Source organism: Nicotiana tomentosiformis, unplaced genomic scaffold (genome assembly GCF_000390325.3).
Source record: "Nicotiana tomentosiformis unplaced genomic scaffold, ASM39032v3 Un00097, whole genome shotgun sequence".
Lineage (NCBI taxonomy): Eukaryota > Viridiplantae > Streptophyta > Magnoliopsida > Solanales > Solanaceae > Nicotiana > Nicotiana tomentosiformis.
The window spans coordinates 14,326-35,767 of NW_027174656.1; the positions used below are offsets into that span (position 1 = coordinate 14,326).

Sequence of the window (21,442 nt, forward strand, 5' to 3'; positions counted from 1 at the left end):
CGACTATTGTACGGAGTTTTGCTATCTCCCACCAAAATGGATAAAGGAAACTCTACCAAACAAGCTTAGATAGATGTAAAGAAATTACCTAATATTTTTTTTGTCTATTCAAATTTAAACCTTGATATCTAAAGTTTACATTATAATCTTTTTCAAGTCACATACCTATGCTGCCTTTGAACAATCTACTGTAGTTAACTTTTACTGTACTACTTAACATGATAGGAGTAGTTACTTAATATTTTCAATACGCAACCGAGTGTATTGGCTGTTCTATATAAGTGAACAAGCTCGCTTGAACCCACAAACCACAATAATTTTCCTCCTGTTAGTTGCACAGTTTCTGATGCTGGCATGAGCTTCACTCATGAAGTTTCTAAGGAATTAGGTATTCCTAATGTTGCCTTTTGGACTGCTAGTGGTTGTGCCTAATGGGCTTTCTTACAGTATCCTAAACTTGTGGAAGAAGGTTATTGTCCACTAAAAGGTATGAAAGCAAAATTAGAATGCTTTAAATAGTTTCATTTTTTATGGATAGTTACACGTAGTTTTCGTTTAAATAGTTTCATTTTTTATGGATAGTTACACGTAGTTTTGGTTTACATATCTAATTGTAGGGGTGTACAAAGAAAACCGATAAACCGTACTAAATCGATAATCTGAGTTAAACCCGAAAATCGTGATTGAAAAACCCGAGATTAAAAAATCCGACTTTGTTGGTTTGACTGGTTTATAGATTTAAAAATCCGACACCATTAGTTTGGTTTGGTAATTAAAAAATCCGAATCAACCAACCTATTTACACCATTAGCTGATAGGATAAAATCTTTTTCTACTGAGCAGTGCATAAAAGCTAAATACTCTGAAATATTAGTACTTCATATCATCCCTTGTACAACTTCTCTTTTTTTTTTTTTCCTTTTTAATTCCTTCAACAATTTGGAGAACCCATGTGGATATTTTCCTTATGTTTCATATTTTCAATGTTTTGTGGAAATACGAACTTAATTGGAGTACAATTCAATGACAATTAGTCACACCATTTGAACTTTTTGTACTAACTATTACGTTAGTCTAATAGTCTTTTCCAGTTCTTTTTGAAATGAAACTTTATTCTTTAGCTATCCAGCTATAAATATCTGGAAGATAATTGTAGTTTTTCTTTTCCAGTTTTTTTCAATATGGAAATTAGTTACAGTTTCTTTTTATTGGTTTAATTTCAGATCATAGTTATTTGACCAGCGGCCATTTAGACACCACTATAGATTGGATACCAGGCATGGAAGGCATCCGTCTTAAAAATCTGCCAAGCTTCATTAGAGCCACAGTCGACGAACCTAGCTATATGGTAATCAAATTTATAATGGAAGAAATCTTGGACAAAATTCCTAAAGCCTCAGCACTCATTTTGAACACTTTCGATGCACTAGAAATTGATGTTCTGAAGCCTATTTCGACCATGTTCCCAGCGGTTTATACTCTTGGACCCTTTCACTCTTTCTTGAATAATTTAACTCAAGACGAAGATTTGAAATCAATTGGATCAAATTTATGAGTAACTTCACTTCTGATTCCTCTCTTCTTGGCCTAAGTGAAGGTTAGTTTTGAGGATTGACAAAGGATACTCAGGCATGAACCAGGTCCATCCCTTGTGTGCATAGACACGGGCAGATTCGAGTATGTGGAAAGCGCGTGAAGGATATAAGCTTAACTCTGTATAATTGATATCTCTTGATCGAAAATGTTGTATAATTGAGAAGTAGAAGGACTCCTTACTCAAAGAGAACACTATCCAAGATAAGGGAGGAGTTAGAAGTTGAAATCAATTAGATCTCTTCCACCAAAGAAGAGTAGCATTAGAACTCTAGTTATTTTCTACTCTACTAACTCTATAAATCGCAATATGTTTTCATTCTACAAGGATGCACAAAAGCAAAAGTTAAATGTGAATTGAGAGCAAAATAGTAAGGCATTTTGCAGCAATTCGTGTGTGATTCAAGTGTGCAAACCTGAAGCTACATGAACCAAATAGAAGAACCAGCTCCAAGTGTCTGTCTTTTATTCTAGTTCAATTGTAGTAGGTGTTTTCATATTGTACCTTTCAGCTTTATCTAGAGGCAATTGTAATAGGTACTCAGAGTATTCAAGTTAGAGTTAACTTGAAGTTGTCGCAACAGTTAGAGGATGTTTGCAACAACGGGATTAGAGTTAATCATAGGTTTACAAAAGTGTTTTGTAAATGCATTTTTTGACTCAGTGATTTAGTGGAAGAGTTTGGAAAAATCCTACTGGGAAGTAGGTCGTCGATTTTTCTCCTTTTGAGCCAGGTGTTTTTCACGTAAATACTTGTGTTCTTTACTTTCTGCATTTACTATTTCAGCAATACTAGATTAAGGAACACTTAGAAGAACCAGGTCCTTCCATAATCAGTTTAAGCGAAAAATTGGACACCACACAAATTACCCCTCCCCCTCTCTCTTGTGTGGTATTGAAGTTAAAACATCAATTGGTATCAGAGCGGGTTATCCTTGAAGAGGCTAACACCTTAGGATAAGATTGAGATGAGTGCACCACCTGAAAACTGGGAAGGGCAATCCACTGCTAGGCCACCACTTTTCAATGACCATTATTACTTTTGGTGGAGAAACAGGATGAGAGATCATATCATAGGAGAAGACTATGAGCTATGGGACATTGTCACAGATGGCCCACTGGCTACCATGAAGATATATGCCGAAGGAGAAGAGGTGGAAAAGACAAGAGCTGACTGCACTGCCGACAACTTGAGAAAATGGGAGAAGAATGCTTATGCCAAGAAATGGCTTGTTTGTGGACTCGGTCCAGATGAGTATAGTAGAATCCAAAGTTGCACCACTGCTAAAGAATTCTGGGACACTTTGCAAGTGGCCGATGAAGGAACACCTCAAGTTAAGAGGTCTGGAGGAACACTACTATATTATCAATATGAGAATTTCACCATGAATGAAGGGGAAATCATACAAGAGATGTATACAAGGTTCACCACACTGACAAATGAACTTAAGTCTCTTGGAAGGATTATTTCTGAAGAAGACAGAGTTGAGAAGATTTTGACAAGGGTTCTGCCAATTACTTGGGAGAGCAAAATTACTACTATTCAGGAATCAAAGAACATTGCCACTCTTAAGTTGGATGAGCTAATTGAAAATCTCACTGCTTATGAACTTAGAAGGCAAACCATTAAGATGGATGTACCCAAGAAGGAAAGGAGCCTGGCACTCAGAATCACTAAAGGTTATGATCTAGAAGATGATGAAATGGCTATGATAACAAAGGACTTCAAGAAGTACCTAAAGAGAGGAAAAGGTCCTTCAAGAAGTGGAAGCTACATCAAACCAAAGGCTCCTGAAAGGCAAACCAATGAGGGATGCTACAAGTGTGGTAAGACTGATCACCACATCAAGAACTTCCCACAATGGGAAATTGAATGGAATAAGGAAAGAGCTGAATGAAGAAACAGGTTCAACCCAAGAAGAACAAATGATCAACAAAGGCTATGGTTGCTTCTTGGGGAGAAAGCTCAGATGATGAAGATGGAGATAAACAAGCACTTATGGCCATTGGAGAATCTGATGAGGAATCTGAGGTAAGTGTAATTCATTTCAAAGACAAGATTAATTTTTTGTCTAAAGAAAGGCTATCTGAATTACTTCTAGATTTCATTGATGAATATGAGGATGTAAATAATGAAAACGAATAGTTGTCTAAGGAATGCGTGATTTTGAAAGCAAAGTGTAAGAACCTGGAACTTAGGGTTAGTGAGACTATAAGTGAAAATACTGCATTAAAGAACCAGGTTCATGCATTTGAATCAAATGTCCTAGAACTTAGATTTGAAAACCTAAAACTGAAATTAGGAACAAGTAAGTAGACAACTGATTGCACACAACTCACTCTAGAAGAAAATGTTGGTAAACTAAAAGATGAATTGTATAAGAAGGATGAGAAGGTTAGAATTTTGAGAGAGGATCTAGGCAAAGTCAAGCATGAACTAGACAGGACTTGTAAATGGAACAGGTCTTCCGATGCACTTTCATGGCTATAGGAACATCATAGTAGCAATAGAAGAGGACTCGGCTTTGGGAATATGCCACCTAAATGGGATCCCAATAGCAAGCCTTACACTTCCTAAGAACAAGATTTGTACTCATTGTGGTAAAACAGGTCACTATAAAAGTGAATGCAATGCAAAAGAAAAGGCAAGCCAAAAGAACAAAGAATTTGTTCAAGGGAAGAATAGGTTACCAAGTTGGGCCAAAAAGAATCTGATTCATCCTTTTGCCTATAGAAAGGGACCCAAACTAGTTTGGGTTCCTAAGACTAAACCCTGATTTCCTTTTGCAGGTCCAAGTGAAGGAGAGCAACCAAATATGGTACATGGATAGTGGTTGCTCAAAGCACATGACATGAAGCAAGTCCTTTCACTTGAGGACCTCAAATGTGGTAATGTCTCCTTTAGAAATGGGAAGAAAGGTGAGATCATTGGGGTTGAAAAGGTAGCTAAGACTGATTCTCACTCTATTGAGAATGTCTACTTGATAGATGGCTTAAAATACAGTCTAATCAGTATATCACAACTATGTGATAGAGGAAACTTGGTAGCATTCACCTCTACCAAATGTTTTGTGATTAATCTTACTATTGACAAGATTGTTTTGTAGTGAAAAAAAGTGAACAATATATATATTGTGGATATGTCCACACTTTCAGAAAATGAACTCACTTGCTTAAGTGTGTTGGACAATGATCCCCTCCTTTGGCACAGGAGACTTGGACATGCAAGTCTGAGTCAAGTCAACAAATTAGTTTCCAAGGACCTAGTGATAGGGTTGCCTAACATCAAGTTCAAGAAAGACAAAGTTTGTGAGGCTTGTGCAAGGAGGAAGCATGTAAGATCCTCTTTTAAATGCAATAAAGTGGTAAGCACCACCAGGACAATGGAACTGGTCCATATGGATCTCTGTGGTCCAATGAGAATATTAAGCAAAGGTATTAAAAGATATGTGATGGTTCTTGTTGATGATTACTCTAGGTTTACTTGTACATTGGTTATAACATCTAAAGATGAAGCAATTGACATGTTCAATTCTATTGTTAGAAAAACTCAGAAACAATTAGGTAATCAACTTGCATCAATTAGGTCTGATCATGGCACTGAATTTGAAAATGCTAAATTTGCTGAATTTTGTGATGAGCATGGCATATATCATAATTTTTCTGCTCCTAGGACTCCACAACAAAATAGAGTAGTTGAAAGAAAGAATAGGACACTTGAAGATATGGCTAGGACTATGCTTCTTTCTAGTAAACTTCCCCGTAGTTTCTGGGCAGAAGTTGTAAATAATGCATGCTACATCATAAATAGGTGAATGACCATACTTCTTGTAGAGAAGACTCCTTATGAGTTACTTAAAGGGAGAAAACCAAACATATCCCATCTTAGGGCATTTGGATGCAAGTGTTTTGTGCACAATAATGGTAAAGACTCCCTAGGTAAGTTTGATCCCAGAAGTGATGAGGGAGTATTCTTGGAATATTCTTCACATAGCAAAGCTTATATGGTCTATAACAAAAGAACTACGTGTGTAGAAGAAAGTGTTCGTATGGTTTTTGATGAAGCTAACATTCTTTCTAAGAGGCAGGAACAAGATGATGAAGCAACTAGGCTAGTAAGAAATTCAAATGAAACGACAACCCAGACTGAAGCTGCATTAGAGGAAGGAACAGGTGATGGAACAGTTGATGGAACCCAAGGCAACATGACAGGGGGAATAAAACAAAAAGAAAATGATTCTCAAACCTCAAGGGAACCTGTCCATGAACATGTTCCACAGCAACAAAGCATTGAAGGAATATCAAAGGGAAACCAGTTGGTTGTAAAATCTTACAAGTATCAAAGTTCTCATCCCATTGAGAAAATAATCATTTATCCAACCTCTGGAATCAAAATCAGATCTTCATTAAAAAATCTTTGTGCTTTTGATGCCTTCTTATCTCTTATTGAACCTAAAATGTTGCTGAGGCTTTGCAGGATGCAGACTGGGTAAATGCAATGCAAGATGAACTCAACCAATTTGAAAGGAGTTAAGTTTGGCATCTGGTACCAAGACCCAAAGACAGATCAGTAATTGGCACAAAATGGGTCTTCAGAAACAAACTTGATGAAGATGGAACAATTACAAGGAACAAGGCAAGATTAGTGGTTCAAGGATATAGCCAAGAGGAGGGCATAGACTATGATGAAACCTTTGCTCCAGTCACAAGGTTGGAAGCAATAAGACTCCTCATAGCCCTTATTGCTTACATGGAATTCACCCTTCACCAGATGGATGTCAAGAGTGCCTTCCTCAATGGCTATCTAAAGGAAGAAGTGTTTTTCAAGCAACCTCCGGGGTTTGAAAGCAAGGAAAGTCCTGATCATATGTACAAACTTGACAAAGCACTTTATGGGCTCAAGCAGGCTCCAAGAGCATGGTATGAAAGATTATTATAGTTTTTGCTTGAGCATGACTACAAGAAAGGTAAAATTTACAATACTTTGTTCTTGAAAGAAAAAGGTAAAGATCTCTTAGTAGTTCAGATATATGTTGATGATATAATCTTTGGAGTAACTGCTGATAAGTTAAGTAAAGAATTTGATAAACTAATGGGGAGTGAATTTGAAATGAGCATGATGGGTGAGATTAATTTCTTTTTAGGCTTACAAATTAAACAAAATTCAAATGGAACTATGATCCATCAGCAGAAGTATGTAAAAGAGTTTCTTAAAAGGTTTAAAATGGAAGATTCCAAATAAATTGACACTCCTATTGCAACAGCTACAAAGTTGGATATAGATGAACCTGGTTCATATGTTGATCAGAAGTTGTATAGGGGAATGATTGGCTCATTGTTGTATCTTATTACTAGTAGACCTGACATTGTTTTCAGTATAGGCCTTTGTGTAAGATTTCAGGTTGGATATGTTGATACTGATTATGCAGGTTTTCTAGTGGATAGAAAGAGAACCTCAAGTATGGCACACTTTCTTGGCTCATATCTTGTATCTTGGGCTACCAAAAAGTAGAATTCAGTGGCCTTATCTACTGCTGAAGCTGAGTATGTTGTTAGTACTTCATGTTGTGCTCAATTGTTGTGGATAAAACAGTAACTAATGGACTTTGGAATTGATGTTGGTTGTATTCCCATTTTTTGTGATAACACTAGTGCAATTAGTATGACCAAGAACCCGATTCATCACAATAGAACTAAGCACATAGATGTTAGGCATCATTTTTTAAGGGATAACTATGAAAAGGGTTTGATCACTGTGGAATTTTGTGCTACTGGCAAGCAAATAGCTGACATTTTCACAAAAGCCCTAAGTAGAGATCACTTTAAAAGGAACAAGTTAGAATTAGGGATTATTAAGATCACCTAAAAGGACTAGTTCAGAATTCACAACAAAAACAAAATGAAAAATAATGGTTAGAAAATCTGGAAATTGTGTATATAATTAGATTAATTTTTGCTCATTCTCATACTTTCAATAGTATACTCTTGTGCCATGTGTTAAAATGACTCATTAATCTCTAATGATATTTTCTCTATTTTGACAAATTTAGACTTACACAAGAGAATCTCAGTGAAGAACCTGGTTCATCAAGATTACTCGGTATGTTTTCTACACTTTGCATAATTTGAAATAATAATATTTGGATCACGATCAAAATGCTACCTAATTCCAAACTCCTTTTGGACTTATCCATTACAAGTGAACTAGTTCCGTTAAAAAGAGTCCCAACCTAATTGAAGTATCTAGATACTAGGGATAGACTCCACCGTCTTTTCAAAACTAAAATTCAGTTTGATTAGACTTCTAAAAGTCTGAAAAGCTATCGTTACCCATTAATTACCTCTCATTTAAATTGATCAGCATTATTACTTTCTTCACTTTATCTCTTTCAAGCCGTCAAAATACTCTCCATCTTCCCTCATCTTCCAAACATAATCCAACTCTCTTTTCTTCCATACCCAAGCACATAAATGGCTAACATTCCTGAAAACCTTTCATCACTACCACAAGAAACCACTTCTTGAGGGGGAAGAAGAACACCAGAAATCTGATGAATCATTCAAATCTGCTACTGAAGGGGAAGAAATTGTTTCTTCTGAAACTGAATAAGTATCTTCTGGCCTTATAGTTACTCCTGGAAATTTTTTTGAAGTTGCTACAAATTTGGAGAATAGGTTTGTGCTGGTAGGTGTTAAAACTACAGAGTTTGGAAAAGTTGGTGGTAAAAATGAAAAGGGACAAGAAAAATAGAGCAAGGGAGTTAGGAGTGCTGTGAGGGGAAAGGGTAAAAGAGTGGTTGATTCTTCACCCACTCCTATCAGTTTAACCAAAGACACATATGCAATGGTTGTTTGGGGAGAAAAATCTGCTGGAGTAGAGGAAATTTTAAAGAAAACAGGGGAAAGTGGGTCTGGCGAAGCTGCTGAAGGGCTAGTTCAACTTGGGAAAAATAGAGATGAACCTGTTTCATCTGAACAAAAAACCCTCGTAGACCTACTGAAAAGAGTGACTGAGAGTTATAATCAAAATAAGAAAGGAAGTTCAAAGGCTAAAACCCCTGACACTGCTAGGGCAAACAAGAAAGTGGGGCTAAGGATGCTGAGATTGAGAGGCTGAAGAAGAGGTTGGCAGAGGTAGAGACTGAGAGAGATGCTCTCAGAACTAAGCTGGCAAGAGAAAATGAGAAGAATGATGGCATTCTTCAGAATATGCTAAACCTCCTCCAAGCCAAAAACCAAGCACCTAGTTCTTCCCAGCCTTAAGCCTCCTAGCCCAGTGTAGATCAACCAGTGACCCAGTTCAGGATTTTTTTGTTTCTTTTGCTCATGTTTCCAGTATTTTTATTTCTTCTTATGCTTTGTGGTAGAATCTTATCAATCATCAATGAAATTCACTGTCTTTTTCTCTAACTGTTTGTTTATATTTCTTTGATGGTTAAAATTCTTAGTTTGATCTATGATGATTAACCCATGATTGCATTTAAAGTAGCCCAGTGGCTCGGGCATGAACCAGTTCCATCCCTTGTGTGTATAGACACGGGCAGATTCGAGTATGTGGGATGCACGTGAAGGATATAAGCTTAATTTGCTATAATTGATATCTCTGGATCGAAAAGGCTACATAATTGAGAAGGAGAAGGACTCCTTATTCAAATAGAACACTATCCAAGATAAGGGAGGAGTTACAAGTTGAAATCAACTAGAACTCTTCCACCAAGGAAGAGTAGCATTAGAATTCTAGTTATTTTCTACTCTACTAACTCTATAAATCGCAAGATGTTCTCATTCTACAGGGATGCAGAAAAATAGAAGTTAAACATGAATTGAGAGCAAAATAGCAAGGCATTTTGCAAGAAATTCGTGTGTGATTCAAGTGTGCAAACCTGAAGCTACATGAACCAGATAGAAGAACCAGCTCCAAGTGTCTGTCTTTTATTCTAGTTCAATTGTAGTAGGTGTTTTCATATTGTACATTTCATCTTTATCTAGAGGCAATTGTAATAGGTACTCAGATTATTCAAGTTAGAGTTAACTTGAAGTTGTCGCAACAGTTAGAGGATGTTTGTCACAACGGGATTAGAGTTAATCCTAGGTTTACAAAAGTGTTTTGTAAATGCAGTTTTTGGCTCAGTGATTTAGTGGAAGAGTTTGGGAAAATTCTACTAGGAAGTAGGTCGTGATGTTTTCATATTTAGAGCCAGGTATTTTTCACGTAAAATACTTGTGTTCTTTACTTTCCGCAATTACTATTTCAGCAATAGTAGGTTAAGGAACACTTAGAAGAACCAAGTCCTTCCATAATCAGTGTAAGCAAAAAATTGGACACCACACAAATCACTCCTCGCCTGCCCTTCTTGTGTGGTATTGAAGTTAAAACATCATCTCTGTCTCTCAAATTTGAAAAGTATGGAACGAGTTGTATTTCTTTAGTTCTAGGTGTTATTTTGGCGATTTGATCGCGCGAGCAAGTTCGTATGATGTTTTTAGAATTGTGTGCATGTTTGGTTTGGAGCCATGAGGGCTCGGGTGAGTTTCGGATAGGCCACGGGGGGTAACCATCACGAACGCGAGTCAGGTCTCGCGAACGCGAAAGCTTGGCAGCCAATGCTCTTCGCGAATGTGACAGTGGCTTCGCAAACGCGATGCACACTGTGGCCCAACACTTAAAAGAATCCAAACAAGGGATTTAGCCAAAAAAATTCATTTTTCTCAAAAACCAAATGGTGAGAGGCAATTTTTCAAGAGTCATTTCTTCTCCAAAGTGTTGGTAAGTGATTCTAAACTATTTTCTTTCAATTACCCATTACATTTCATGAATTATCAACCTAAAATCTAGAATTTTGATGGTAGAATTAGGGGTTTGGGTAGACACTAGGGATTTCGGAAAATTGGGGATTTAGACTTCAATTTGAGGTTGGATTCCAAAACCATTTATATATTCGGGCTCGGGGGTGAATGGGTAAATAGATTTTGGTCCAAACCTCGGGTTTTGACCAAGCGGGCCCGGGGTCGATTTATACTAGTGTTGTTAAATTGATCGTTCTTATCATGTTTACAGATTTCTGGTGATAATTGAGTTTTTATTTCAAAGTTGAGATTGATATTGTGGAACCAAATGTTGAAGTAAAGTTTGTACTTGTTATACTATCTCTGTTTTGTTATTTATTTATTGCATTATGGTAAGGGAGAGTGTTAATGCACGAAGGGTTATGTCGTGCCATATTGTGAGTGTTAATGCACGGAAGGTGATGCCGTACCATATTGTGAGTATAAACGCACGAAGGGTGATGCCGTGCCATATTGTGAGTGTTAATGCACGAAGGGTGATGCCGTGCCATATTATGAGTGTTAATGCACGAAGGGTGATGCCGTTCCATATTGTGAGTGTAAAAGCACGAAGGGTGATGCCGTGCCATATTGTGAGTGTTAATGCACGAAGGGTGATGCCGTGCCATATTGTGAGTGTTAATGCATGAAGGGTGATGTCGTGCCATATTGTGAGTGTTAATGCACGAAGGGTGATGTCGTGCCACGATATGATAGTTAATGCATGAAGGGTGATGTCGTGCCATTTTTATTGATTTTATGGTGAGATGGAGAGTAAAAGCATGAAGGGTGATGCTGTGCATTTTTCCTTTGCTATATTCGTCGTTCTTGTTGATTCATTGTCACGACCCAATTTTCCCTCCGTATGGCGTTGTGACGGAACCTAGTCTTTATGACTAGGTAAGCCTAACATTTGCGGAATAATGAAATGAAAACATGAATTAAACAACTAACTGTTCAAAATACACAGTAAATCCCAAAACCTGGAACATCGTAAGTCACAAGCTATAGAAGGAAAACTAGTATCTCTTTATACCAGAGTCTAATAACAGAAGTAAGGAAGGTAAATGACATAGGAGGGAATAGAGGGGGACTCCGAAGTCTGTGGACGTGGCAGATATACCTTAAAGTCTCCGTACAACAGCAAACACTCTTAGCTAGTAGCGAGGCTGATAAGACGTACCTGGATCTGCACATAAAACATATGCAGAAGAGTAGCATGAGTACACCACAATCGGTATCCATTAAGTGCCAAGCCTAACCTTGGTAGAGTAGCGATGAGGTCAAGTCTGGACCCTACTAGAATATGATAATAAAGCAAGGCAAAAATGAAATATCGCAGTAAAATAAAGACTGAAATTTAACAAGAATGAACGTATAGAATGTAACAGCTCAATACACAGAATCACAACAGGGGATCTCCCGAGATATCGTCTCGTAGTCCCAAACGTAAATGTGTAGGGGGATCTCTCGGAATACCGTTCCGTAGTCCCAAAGTAAATATGCAAGACAGGGGGATCTCCCGGAATACTGTTCCATAGTCCCAAAGTAAATATACAGTACAGGGGGATCTCTCGGAATACCGTTTCATAGTCGTCTTCAAACAGTTCCGACTACGGTCCAATTCTTAAGGTTTAAACCTCAATTTAGAGACTAAGTGTCCGAAAATACTCCAAAAATCAAAATGAAACCTCCTGGCAAGTCACAATAGTAGGAATAGATATGGGAGAAGCAGTAAAATAGGGGATCGGGGCTATTACTCTCAAAACGACCGGCCGAGTCGTTACATCCTCCCCCTATTAAAATAATATTTCTTCCTAGAACGAGCATAGAGACATACCTGAAGTGGTGAAAAGATGAGGATAACGACTGCGCATATTCTGCTCGGTCTCCCAAGTCGCCTCCTCGACCGGCTGCCCCATCCACTGAACCTTCACAGAAGCAATGTTCTTTGACCTTAGCTTTCTGACCTGCTAGGCTGGGAGGTAAGGCAAGCTCATAAGCAACCTCTCCAACACGCTGAAACACCTCAAAAGGACCAATGAACCTTGGGATCAGCTTGCCCTTCTTTCCGAACCTCATAACGCCCTTCATAGGCAAAACCCGAAGCAAGACCCGCTCTCCAACCATGAATGAAACATCGCGAATATTTCGGTCCGCGTAACTCTTTTGTCTGGACTGGGCTATGCGACGTGTATCCTGATTCACCTTAACCTTTTCCAAGGCATCCTGAACCAAGTCCGTACCCAATAAACTAGCCTCGCCCGGGTCGAACCAACCCACTAGGGACCGACACTGCCTACCATACATAGCCTCACACGGTGCCATCTGAATGCTGGACTAATAACTGTTGTTGTATTCAAACTACGCAAGTGGAAAGAATTGGTCCCAAGCACCCCCAAAATCTATCACACAAGCGCGGAACATATCCTCCAATATCTGAATAGTGCGCTTGGACTGTCCGTCCGTTTGAGGGTGAAATGATGTGCTCAGATCCACTCTATTATCCAACTCCTATTGTACGGCTCTCCAGAATCGTGATGTAAACTGCGTACCCGGTCAGATATGATAGATAACGGTACGCCATGAAGCTTGACGATCTCGCAGATATAAATTCGAGCCAACTCTACATTGCTTCAATCTTCTTCGGATCCATCTGGATCCCCTCTCTCGATACTATATGACCCAAGAATGCCACTGAGTCTAGCCAAAACTCACAATTTGAAAATTTTGCATATAACTTCTTTTCTCTTAAGGTTTGAAGTGCAGTCCTCGGGTGCTGCTCATGATCCTCCCGAGTTCAGGAATACACTAGAATGTCATCAATGAATACAATGATGAAAGAATCAATATAGGGCCAAAACACACTGTACATCAAGTGAATAAAGGCTATTGGGGCATTAGTTAGCCCAAATGACATCACAAGGAACTCGTAATGGCCATACCGAGTCCTGAAAGCAGTCTTCGGGATATCTGGCTCCCGAATCTTCAACTGATGATAACCTGAACGCAAGCCAATCTTGGAAAATACTTTGGCAACTTGTTTTCCTCTTATTTTGAGTTACACCATTTTAATGAGTATTAATCTATTTTCATTCTTAGTTGAGTTATTTCCAATATGTGTAGCTATCCTGTTTAGTCTAATACAACATGACTATGTGTTTTTACTGCTTATGTTAAGCCTAATATTTGAGGAAATGAAATGAAAATATGAATTAAATAACTAACTGTTCAACATACACAGTAAATCCCAAAATCCGGAACATCGTAAGTCACAAGATACAGAAGGAAAACTAGTATCTTTATACACCAGCATCTAATAACAGAAGTAAGGAAGGTAAATGACATAGGAGGGAATAGAGGGGGACTCTGAGGTCTGCGGACACAGAAGATATACCTTGAAGTCTCCGTACAGCAAAAAGCACTCTCAGCTAGTAGCGGGGCTGATAGGACGTACCTGGATCTGCACACAAAGCTTGTGCAGAAGAGTAGCATGAGTACACCATAATCGGTACCCAGTAAGTGCCAAGCCTAACCTTGGTAGAGTAGTGACGAGGTCAGGTCCGGGTCCTACTAGAATATGATAATAAAGCAAGGCAAAAATAAAATATCGCAGTAAAATAAAGACTGAAATTTAATAAGAAAGAATTTATAGAAGGTAAGAGCTCAATACACAGAACTACAATAGGGGATATCCCGAGATATCGTCTCGTCGTCATAAACATAAATGTGCAGGGGGATCTCCCGGAATATCGTTTTGTAGTACCAAAGTAAATATGCAAGACATGGGGATCTCCCGCAATACCGTTCCGTAGTCCCAAAGTAAATATGCAGTACAGGGGAGAACTCCCGGAATACTGTTCCGTAGTCGTGTTCACACAGTTCCGATTACATACCAAATCCTAAGGCTTAAACCTCCATTTAGGGACTAAGTGACCCAAAACACTTCAAAAGCCAAAACGAAACCTGCCGGCAAGTCACAATAGCAGAAATAGATATGGGAGAAGCAGTATATAGGGGATCGAGGCTATTACTCTCAAAACGACCGGTCGGGTCATTACATTCACGGTATATTGGATGTTCCAGTTATCATTCTGCTATAGTTTCTTCATCTCTTATTTCCCCCAGCATGTTTCCCCCTCCGGATAATTCTTATCTAGCTCTTCATTACTGTTATTTGTATATACACTGTTAAATTGTACATGTTGATTTGTAGGTGCCTTGCCTTAGCCTCGTCACTACTTCGTCGAGGTTAGGCTCGACACTTACAAGTACATTGGGTTGGTTGTACTGATACTGCACTCTGCACTTTCTGTGCAGATTTTGGTACCGGCTCGGGTTGATCGAGATTTTGCTATTGGACCGCTATCTGGACACTCAAGATAGATCTGTCGGCGTTCATAGATCTTGAAGTCCCCGTCTATCTTTCCTATTCTATTGTTTCTTTCATTCAGACAATTGTATTTCCTTTAGACTATTACTTGTAGTGAATTCTAGAATGCTCGTGAATTGTGACTCCAGATCCGGGTAGTAGTAATTAAGGTAATTTTTATATTATTTCGCGCTTATTATATTTCATCTTAGCTAATTATTTTTATTTACTGAATGTATAAAAGAATTTGTTTAATGATTCTCTAACGTTGGATTGCCTAGCAAGTGACTACGGAACGGTATTTCGGGAGATCCTCCTGTACTGCATATTTACTTTGGGACTACGGAACGGTATTTCGGAAGATCCTCATGTACTACATATTTATTTTAGGACTACGGAACGGTATTCTGGGAGATCCCCCCTTAATGCACATTTACGTTTGGGACTACAAGACGGTATCTCGGGAGATCCCTCGTTGTGTTTCTGTGCACTGAGTTGTTACCTTCTATAATTTCATTGTTGTTAAATTTCAGCCTTTATTTTATTGCCGTATTACACTCTATCTTGTTTTATTATATATTTACCAGAAGGGCTCTGACCTGACCTCGTCACTACTCGATCGAGGTTAGGCTTGGCACTTACTGGGTACCGATTGTGGTGTACTCATGCTACTCTCTGCACATGTTTTTCGTGTGCAGATCCAGGTACTCCTTATCAGCCGCACTATCAGTGAGCCGGGACAACTTTGGAGACTTCAAGGTATATCTATCGCGTCCGCAGACCTCATATTTCCCCTCTACTCTTTCTCATGTCCATTATCTTCTGTATTTTTCCTTTGTTAGACTCTGATGTATAGAGACACTAGATTTTCCTTCTGTAGTTTGTGATTCACGATGTTCCGAGTTTAGGTATTATTGTGTATTTTTGAATAGTTGGTTAAATTTATGTTTTCATTTCATTATTCCGCAAAAATATTAGGCTTACCTAGTTGTAGAGACTAGGTGTCGTTACGACGTCACACAGAGGAGAAATTGGGTCGTGACGGGTATAATAACTATTAAAGGATATTATGGTAAATCAACTTTAACTAAAAGTATTCACACTTATAATACAGTATGATGATATGATCATTAAAAAATATATAGCTCCTATTCTGTCTTCCCAAAATAATTTATTTCTATGGCAACCGGTTCTTGAATGCACGCCCTACTCCTTGCCACACCTCCTTTTTCCCGAGGGATATGGGGTAGGGAGTTTTTTCAATTAAAGTGACGTTAATCGAAATGAGATTATTTAATTAATCAGAGTCACCACTGTCACGACTCAAAATCCCACCACATGAGTCGTGATGGCACCCAGTCTCTAAGACTAGGTAAGCCGATTTTAATTATATTTTTGAAGTCATTTTTTTAAATTTAAATAAGTAAACAAAACTAACAGCGGAATAAATATGAATATACAACCTCCCAAGACTGATAGTACTGAGTCACGAACTCTTACTGAATACATAAAATGATCACGAGGACCGAATATACAATATTGTCTGAAAAATAAATAACAGTACAATAAAATGGAAAGACTCCAAGGGACTGCGACGATCAAGCAACTCTACCTTGAATCCTTGCGATCCCACTTTAACTCTGTCCGAGTCCGATACCTCCAATACCTGGCACTGCAAAAAAATATGCAGAAGTGTAGTATGAGTACACCACGGTCGGTACCCAGTAAGTATCAAGACTAACCTCAATGGAGTAGAGACGAGGTACAGTCAAGACACTCACTAGTCTAATAACCTGTGCAATATAATATACAAAATAATAGGAAATAAATAACAATAAGGTCAACATAAAACAACCAGTGATATGCACAGTAAGACAATAAAATCACCATAAATATTACTCAACAATTAATAAATACATGTACACCCAATTAATTCAAGTTTTTCTAATAAATGTCCTTCACATATAATTCTTCCAAATAACTCTCTTTCAAATATAGTTTTTCTCAAATAATTATCTTTCAAATATAATTCTTTCATATAATACTTTATAAATAAAAATCACTCCAAATAAATATTTTGAATATAATTCTTTCAAATTAAAAATTTTAACATGTGACACCTCATTTCAAAATCATAAATTATACGGGTCTGAGTCCAATTTCATATTTTTCGTAAACACGGTCTAAGTCCATTTTTCATATTTTCGCGGCACTTCGTGCCCATCATTAAATCATATTATTTTTCCGACACCTCATGCCCTCATTTCATAGCACAACTGCGCGGACAATTCACGTGTCAATATCCTCATTATTTACTCACAATACCTCGTGCCCACATTTCATTTTATAATCCGCTTCGCAATAGCCACATGCTCCCAATTTCAACATAAATCATATTATTATCAATTTACCAATAACAAGACAATTTGCACAAGGTATAAAAATAAACACAAGAAAATCATAATATCACATGAAAATCACCAACACCACAACTCCACATCATCACATATCGTCCCTGACAATAGCCACCCTTATCGCTCCTATTGCCACCCTTATCGCTCCGTCCAGACAATATCAATAGCCGCCCTTATCGCTCCTATTGTCACCCTTACAGCTCTGCCCAGACAATATTCCAACAAACACAATAATGAAATGTCACCCTTATACCCACATAATTTCAACGGTGAAATGCCACCCTTATCTCCTCAAAATAATAACTCACACAACACAACAATTTACACGGCAAATTATCACGGCAACATAACAAAATTATTTCACATTACAATTTTTCCAATGGCAACAACAAATTCCAAGGATATAACAAAATTAATTAATTTCACAACCAATAGCCCATGGCCCACACAATATATATATAAAACCTCAAAAACAATCAACAGAGATAGAAAAATAATCAACATAGGTCACGCCTTCATTAATTTAGATTTAGATAATTATATTAACACCCCGTCATAAGTTCATTTAATTAATCATTTGCATAGGAAAAATTTATATTGAAATTAATTTCCAAGAAATATTAAACCAACAATTCTCATGAAATTTCATAAATATTTCAAGTAACAATCACATCAAATTGTCATACAAAAAGAAATTCAACAACAAGGATTTAGGTATGGCAAACAGATGATTTAATAATTATCCACAATTACCCAAATTACTACACAATAATGCCTAAGACTTTAATCCAATAAAATTTGCACATATAAGCCCGAGTACGTACTCGTCACCTCGCGTACACGGCTTTTCACATTTTACAAATGGCACATAAGACTTGATGCCTAAGGGGTAATTCCCCCACTCGAGGTTAAGCAAGACACTTACCTTTTTGAAGTTATGCCGATATTCCAAAATTGCCTTTTTGCTTAAATTGACGTCCGGACAGCTCAAATCTATCCAAATTAATTCCATAACTTCATTAAAATACAGCGGAAACAATTTCGGATAATAATACGTCGACTTAAAAATTTATTCCAACAAGTCAACAAAAGTCAACGCGAGGCATAATCATGAAACTTAATCAAAACTGGATAAGAATCACTTACCCCAAACACCCACGCAAGAATCTCTCCAAAAATCGCCTTCTACCGAGCTCCCAATTTGATTTTGTGTTATGAACTCAAACGCCCATTTTTGGGACTTTTAATTCTGCCCAGATCGCCCTTCTTCGCGTTTCGACCTCTGTCTCGCACTCGCGAAGGCCAAAAACAAATTCTTATTCGCGTTCTCGTGACCAGTGTCACGTTCGCGAAGGCCAACTGTTCCTGCTCCCACATTTCCTCTTCGCGTTCGCGACCATCTCGTCGCGTTCGTGATGACCAGCTAACCTACTCCTTCACGTTTGCGTTCGCGAAGGCCAAACGACCATAGGCCCAACTCCTCCATTTCCTTCTACGCGTTCGCGACTGGCCCCTCGCGTTCACGTAGGCTCCTGAGGTATCTCTCTGTGTTCGCGAGTCCTACTTCGCGTTCGTGAAGGCCAAATCCAACACCCCCAAAATTTCATCTTCGTGTGGCTCTCTTCACGTTCGCGAAGAAGGAAATAAGATACGAGATACATCAGTTCCGAAAATAGCCCGAAATGATCCGAAACGATCCCGAAACACACCCGAGGCCCCCGGGACCCCGTCTAATCATGCCAACTAGTCCCATAACATAACACAAACTTGCTTGAGACTTCAAATCCCATCAAACAACATCAAAATCATGAATCACACCCCAATTTAAACTTAATGAACTTTGAAACTTCAACTTATACATTCGATGCCGAAACCTATCAAATCGCGTCTGATTGTCTTCAAATTTTGCACACAAGTCATAATTGACATTACGGACTTACTCCAACTTTCGAAATCGTATTCCGACCCCGATATCAAAAAGTCCATTTCCGGTCCATATCTCCAAAAATTTGACTTTCGCCATTTCAAGCCTAAATCAGCTACAGACCTCAGATGCACAGTCCGGACACGCTCCTAAGTCCAAAATCACCCAGCGGAACCGACGGAACTCCATTTCGGAGTCGTCTTCACACAGTTCCTTCTACGGTCAAAATCCTAAGACTTAAGCTTCTGTTTTAGGGACGAAGTGTCCAAATCACTCTGAATCATCCGGTAACTGAATTCAACCACGCACGCAAGAAAATACACATAATACGAAGTTGTGCAGGACCTTATGCCGCCGAACGAGACTTAAACTCTCAAAACAACCGACCGAGTCGTTACATTCTCCAACTCTTAAACAAACGTTCATCCTCGAACGTTCTAAGAATTATTCTAAGGTTTCTAAATTGATGATATTACTTTTACACATATACTCACGGTTGATTCCACGTTACCGCATTTAAGACAAACCCGAAAACACCGTTTCATTTGTGATTATTTCTTTTATCCATATTTGCAATCTTTAAGACTAATTTATTACACTCTAAACCTTTTTAAAAGGCTTGATTTTCACAACAACGCACAGTATTAGTCTCAACTGGCTATAGCTACTCGTGCCTATGCACACACCAACTTTCTCGATAGTATTGAAGTACTTCAAAAAACAAAACTGGGGTGTTTCATTCTTCCCTGCTTAGGATGATTCGCCCTCAAACACATAACATAATTTGTCTCTTCCTTTGCAAATCTCAATCCTCCAAATTCTTACTAACTCCCAAATTTTTCAGTAATTTGGGCAAAGTCTCCCTCGTAATTGGGCCTATCCACCTGCCAGAGTAACACCAAAATAACTCCTAACACATCCTCAACCCAACAAAATACCACGAGGTATATATCAATAATACCAATCTCAGCATTACAAGTATTGCATTATCATAATGACATCAGAACATGAAGCACATCATATGTATGCTCATCACCACATCTCTGGTCTTAAAAGTTGATCATAATTAATTCCAGCATCATCAATTAATCTCATATTAACCACCACCTCATTTCGAATTTTCACAACATTGAAAACAGAAAGTGAGGCATGAAGACCTTATGATTACTTACTCGTACTAATGAGTCACATTTAACATCACTTGGGCACTCATCTCATAGGTTAAAACTCAATGTTTACAATACGAAAATGGTTGAATATGCATAGAAAATATTCAAGAATTATCAAATAGGCCTAACATGCATGAGTCCCTATTAATATTATTGTACAAATTAAATTTCAGACAAGGAGGATTTTAAACTCATAAATATTTTACCATAAGGACCTCGTCCTTATATAACTTCCACCGCCGCTTGTAGCATGGTTTAAATATTTCACATCATATAAAAATGCGAGGATCTCGTCCTCATCTCCAAATCACGAGTATTTTGCACATTGTGCCAACTGAAATTTCAATTTCCTTTCTTCTTCTTTTCAATATATTTCATAAACAGTTTTCACAACACATAATGAACTCTTGTACCGGTAGGGCATATAATTAATAAAAATTGGATTCAATTATTCCAAAATACATTAAACCCATTGTAATGAATAATAAAAAAATACTTTTGGACTTATAGCCCTCAATGGTGTACAAAAATAAATGATAGACACGGGCTCACATCTTCAAATCTCCTAACAGGGACAAACACATAAGTGGGTCACAAAAATATTACGAAGCTCACCCATAAGCGGAGCATAATAGGAGGTCTCACCTCAATATTTAGAACCGAATCAAATTAAAGGAAAATATCCTTTTATAACAGAATCAGGATCGTACCTGTAACGACACCATCTGGTGTATCGGCCTCAGCCAAATCATATCGATTGTATCAACGAGTCGGGCCTCCACCTATTAGGTGCCCACTACCCGCCTGTCCTCCACCTCTAACTGACTGTGCACATGGAGTATTAACTGGAATAAAGCTCGTAGCTTGAGTGCTCTGATGAAATCCACCCCTCCCAAGTCTGGGACAATTTCTCATTATGTGCCTAGTATCACCACATTCATAACAACCCCTATGAGGTTGCGGTTGTTGGTACTGAGTTTGTACCAAATAATTGGAATAACCATCTGTGTCGGTGGTGCATCGTAAGAACTTACTGGAGCACTCCGAGTAATCTGATGTGCAGACTAAGCTGCCCGACTGCTCGAGCCTCCGCTATAATGGGTCCTAGCTGAAAAGTAAAATCCACTTAACCCTCCAGATCTTC

At 38.2% G+C, this 21,442-nt stretch overlaps 2 protein-coding genes across 2 annotated transcripts; both read left to right on the top strand.

Annotated features, from left to right (window-relative positions):
• The first annotated feature begins 2,561 nt into the window (after positions 1-2,561).
• Positions 2,562-4,449, top strand: LOC138903870 (uncharacterized). The gene is made up of 4 exons (XM_070192445.1): positions 2,562-3,016; positions 3,263-3,420; positions 4,057-4,238; positions 4,384-4,449. The coding sequence occupies exons 1-4, from the start codon at positions 2,562-2,564 to the stop codon at positions 4,447-4,449; spliced, it is 861 nt and encodes a 286-aa protein (XP_070048546.1).
• Positions 4,450-4,733: 284 nt separating this feature from the next.
• LOC138903871 (uncharacterized) lies at positions 4,734-8,344 on the top strand. The gene is made up of 5 exons (XM_070192446.1): positions 4,734-5,157; positions 5,629-5,915; positions 6,365-6,513; positions 6,970-7,022; positions 8,223-8,344. Exons 1-5 carry the CDS (start codon positions 4,734-4,736, stop codon positions 8,342-8,344), a joined length of 1,035 nt encoding a protein of 344 aa, XP_070048547.1.
• Positions 8,345-21,442: the final 13,098 nt, after the last annotated feature.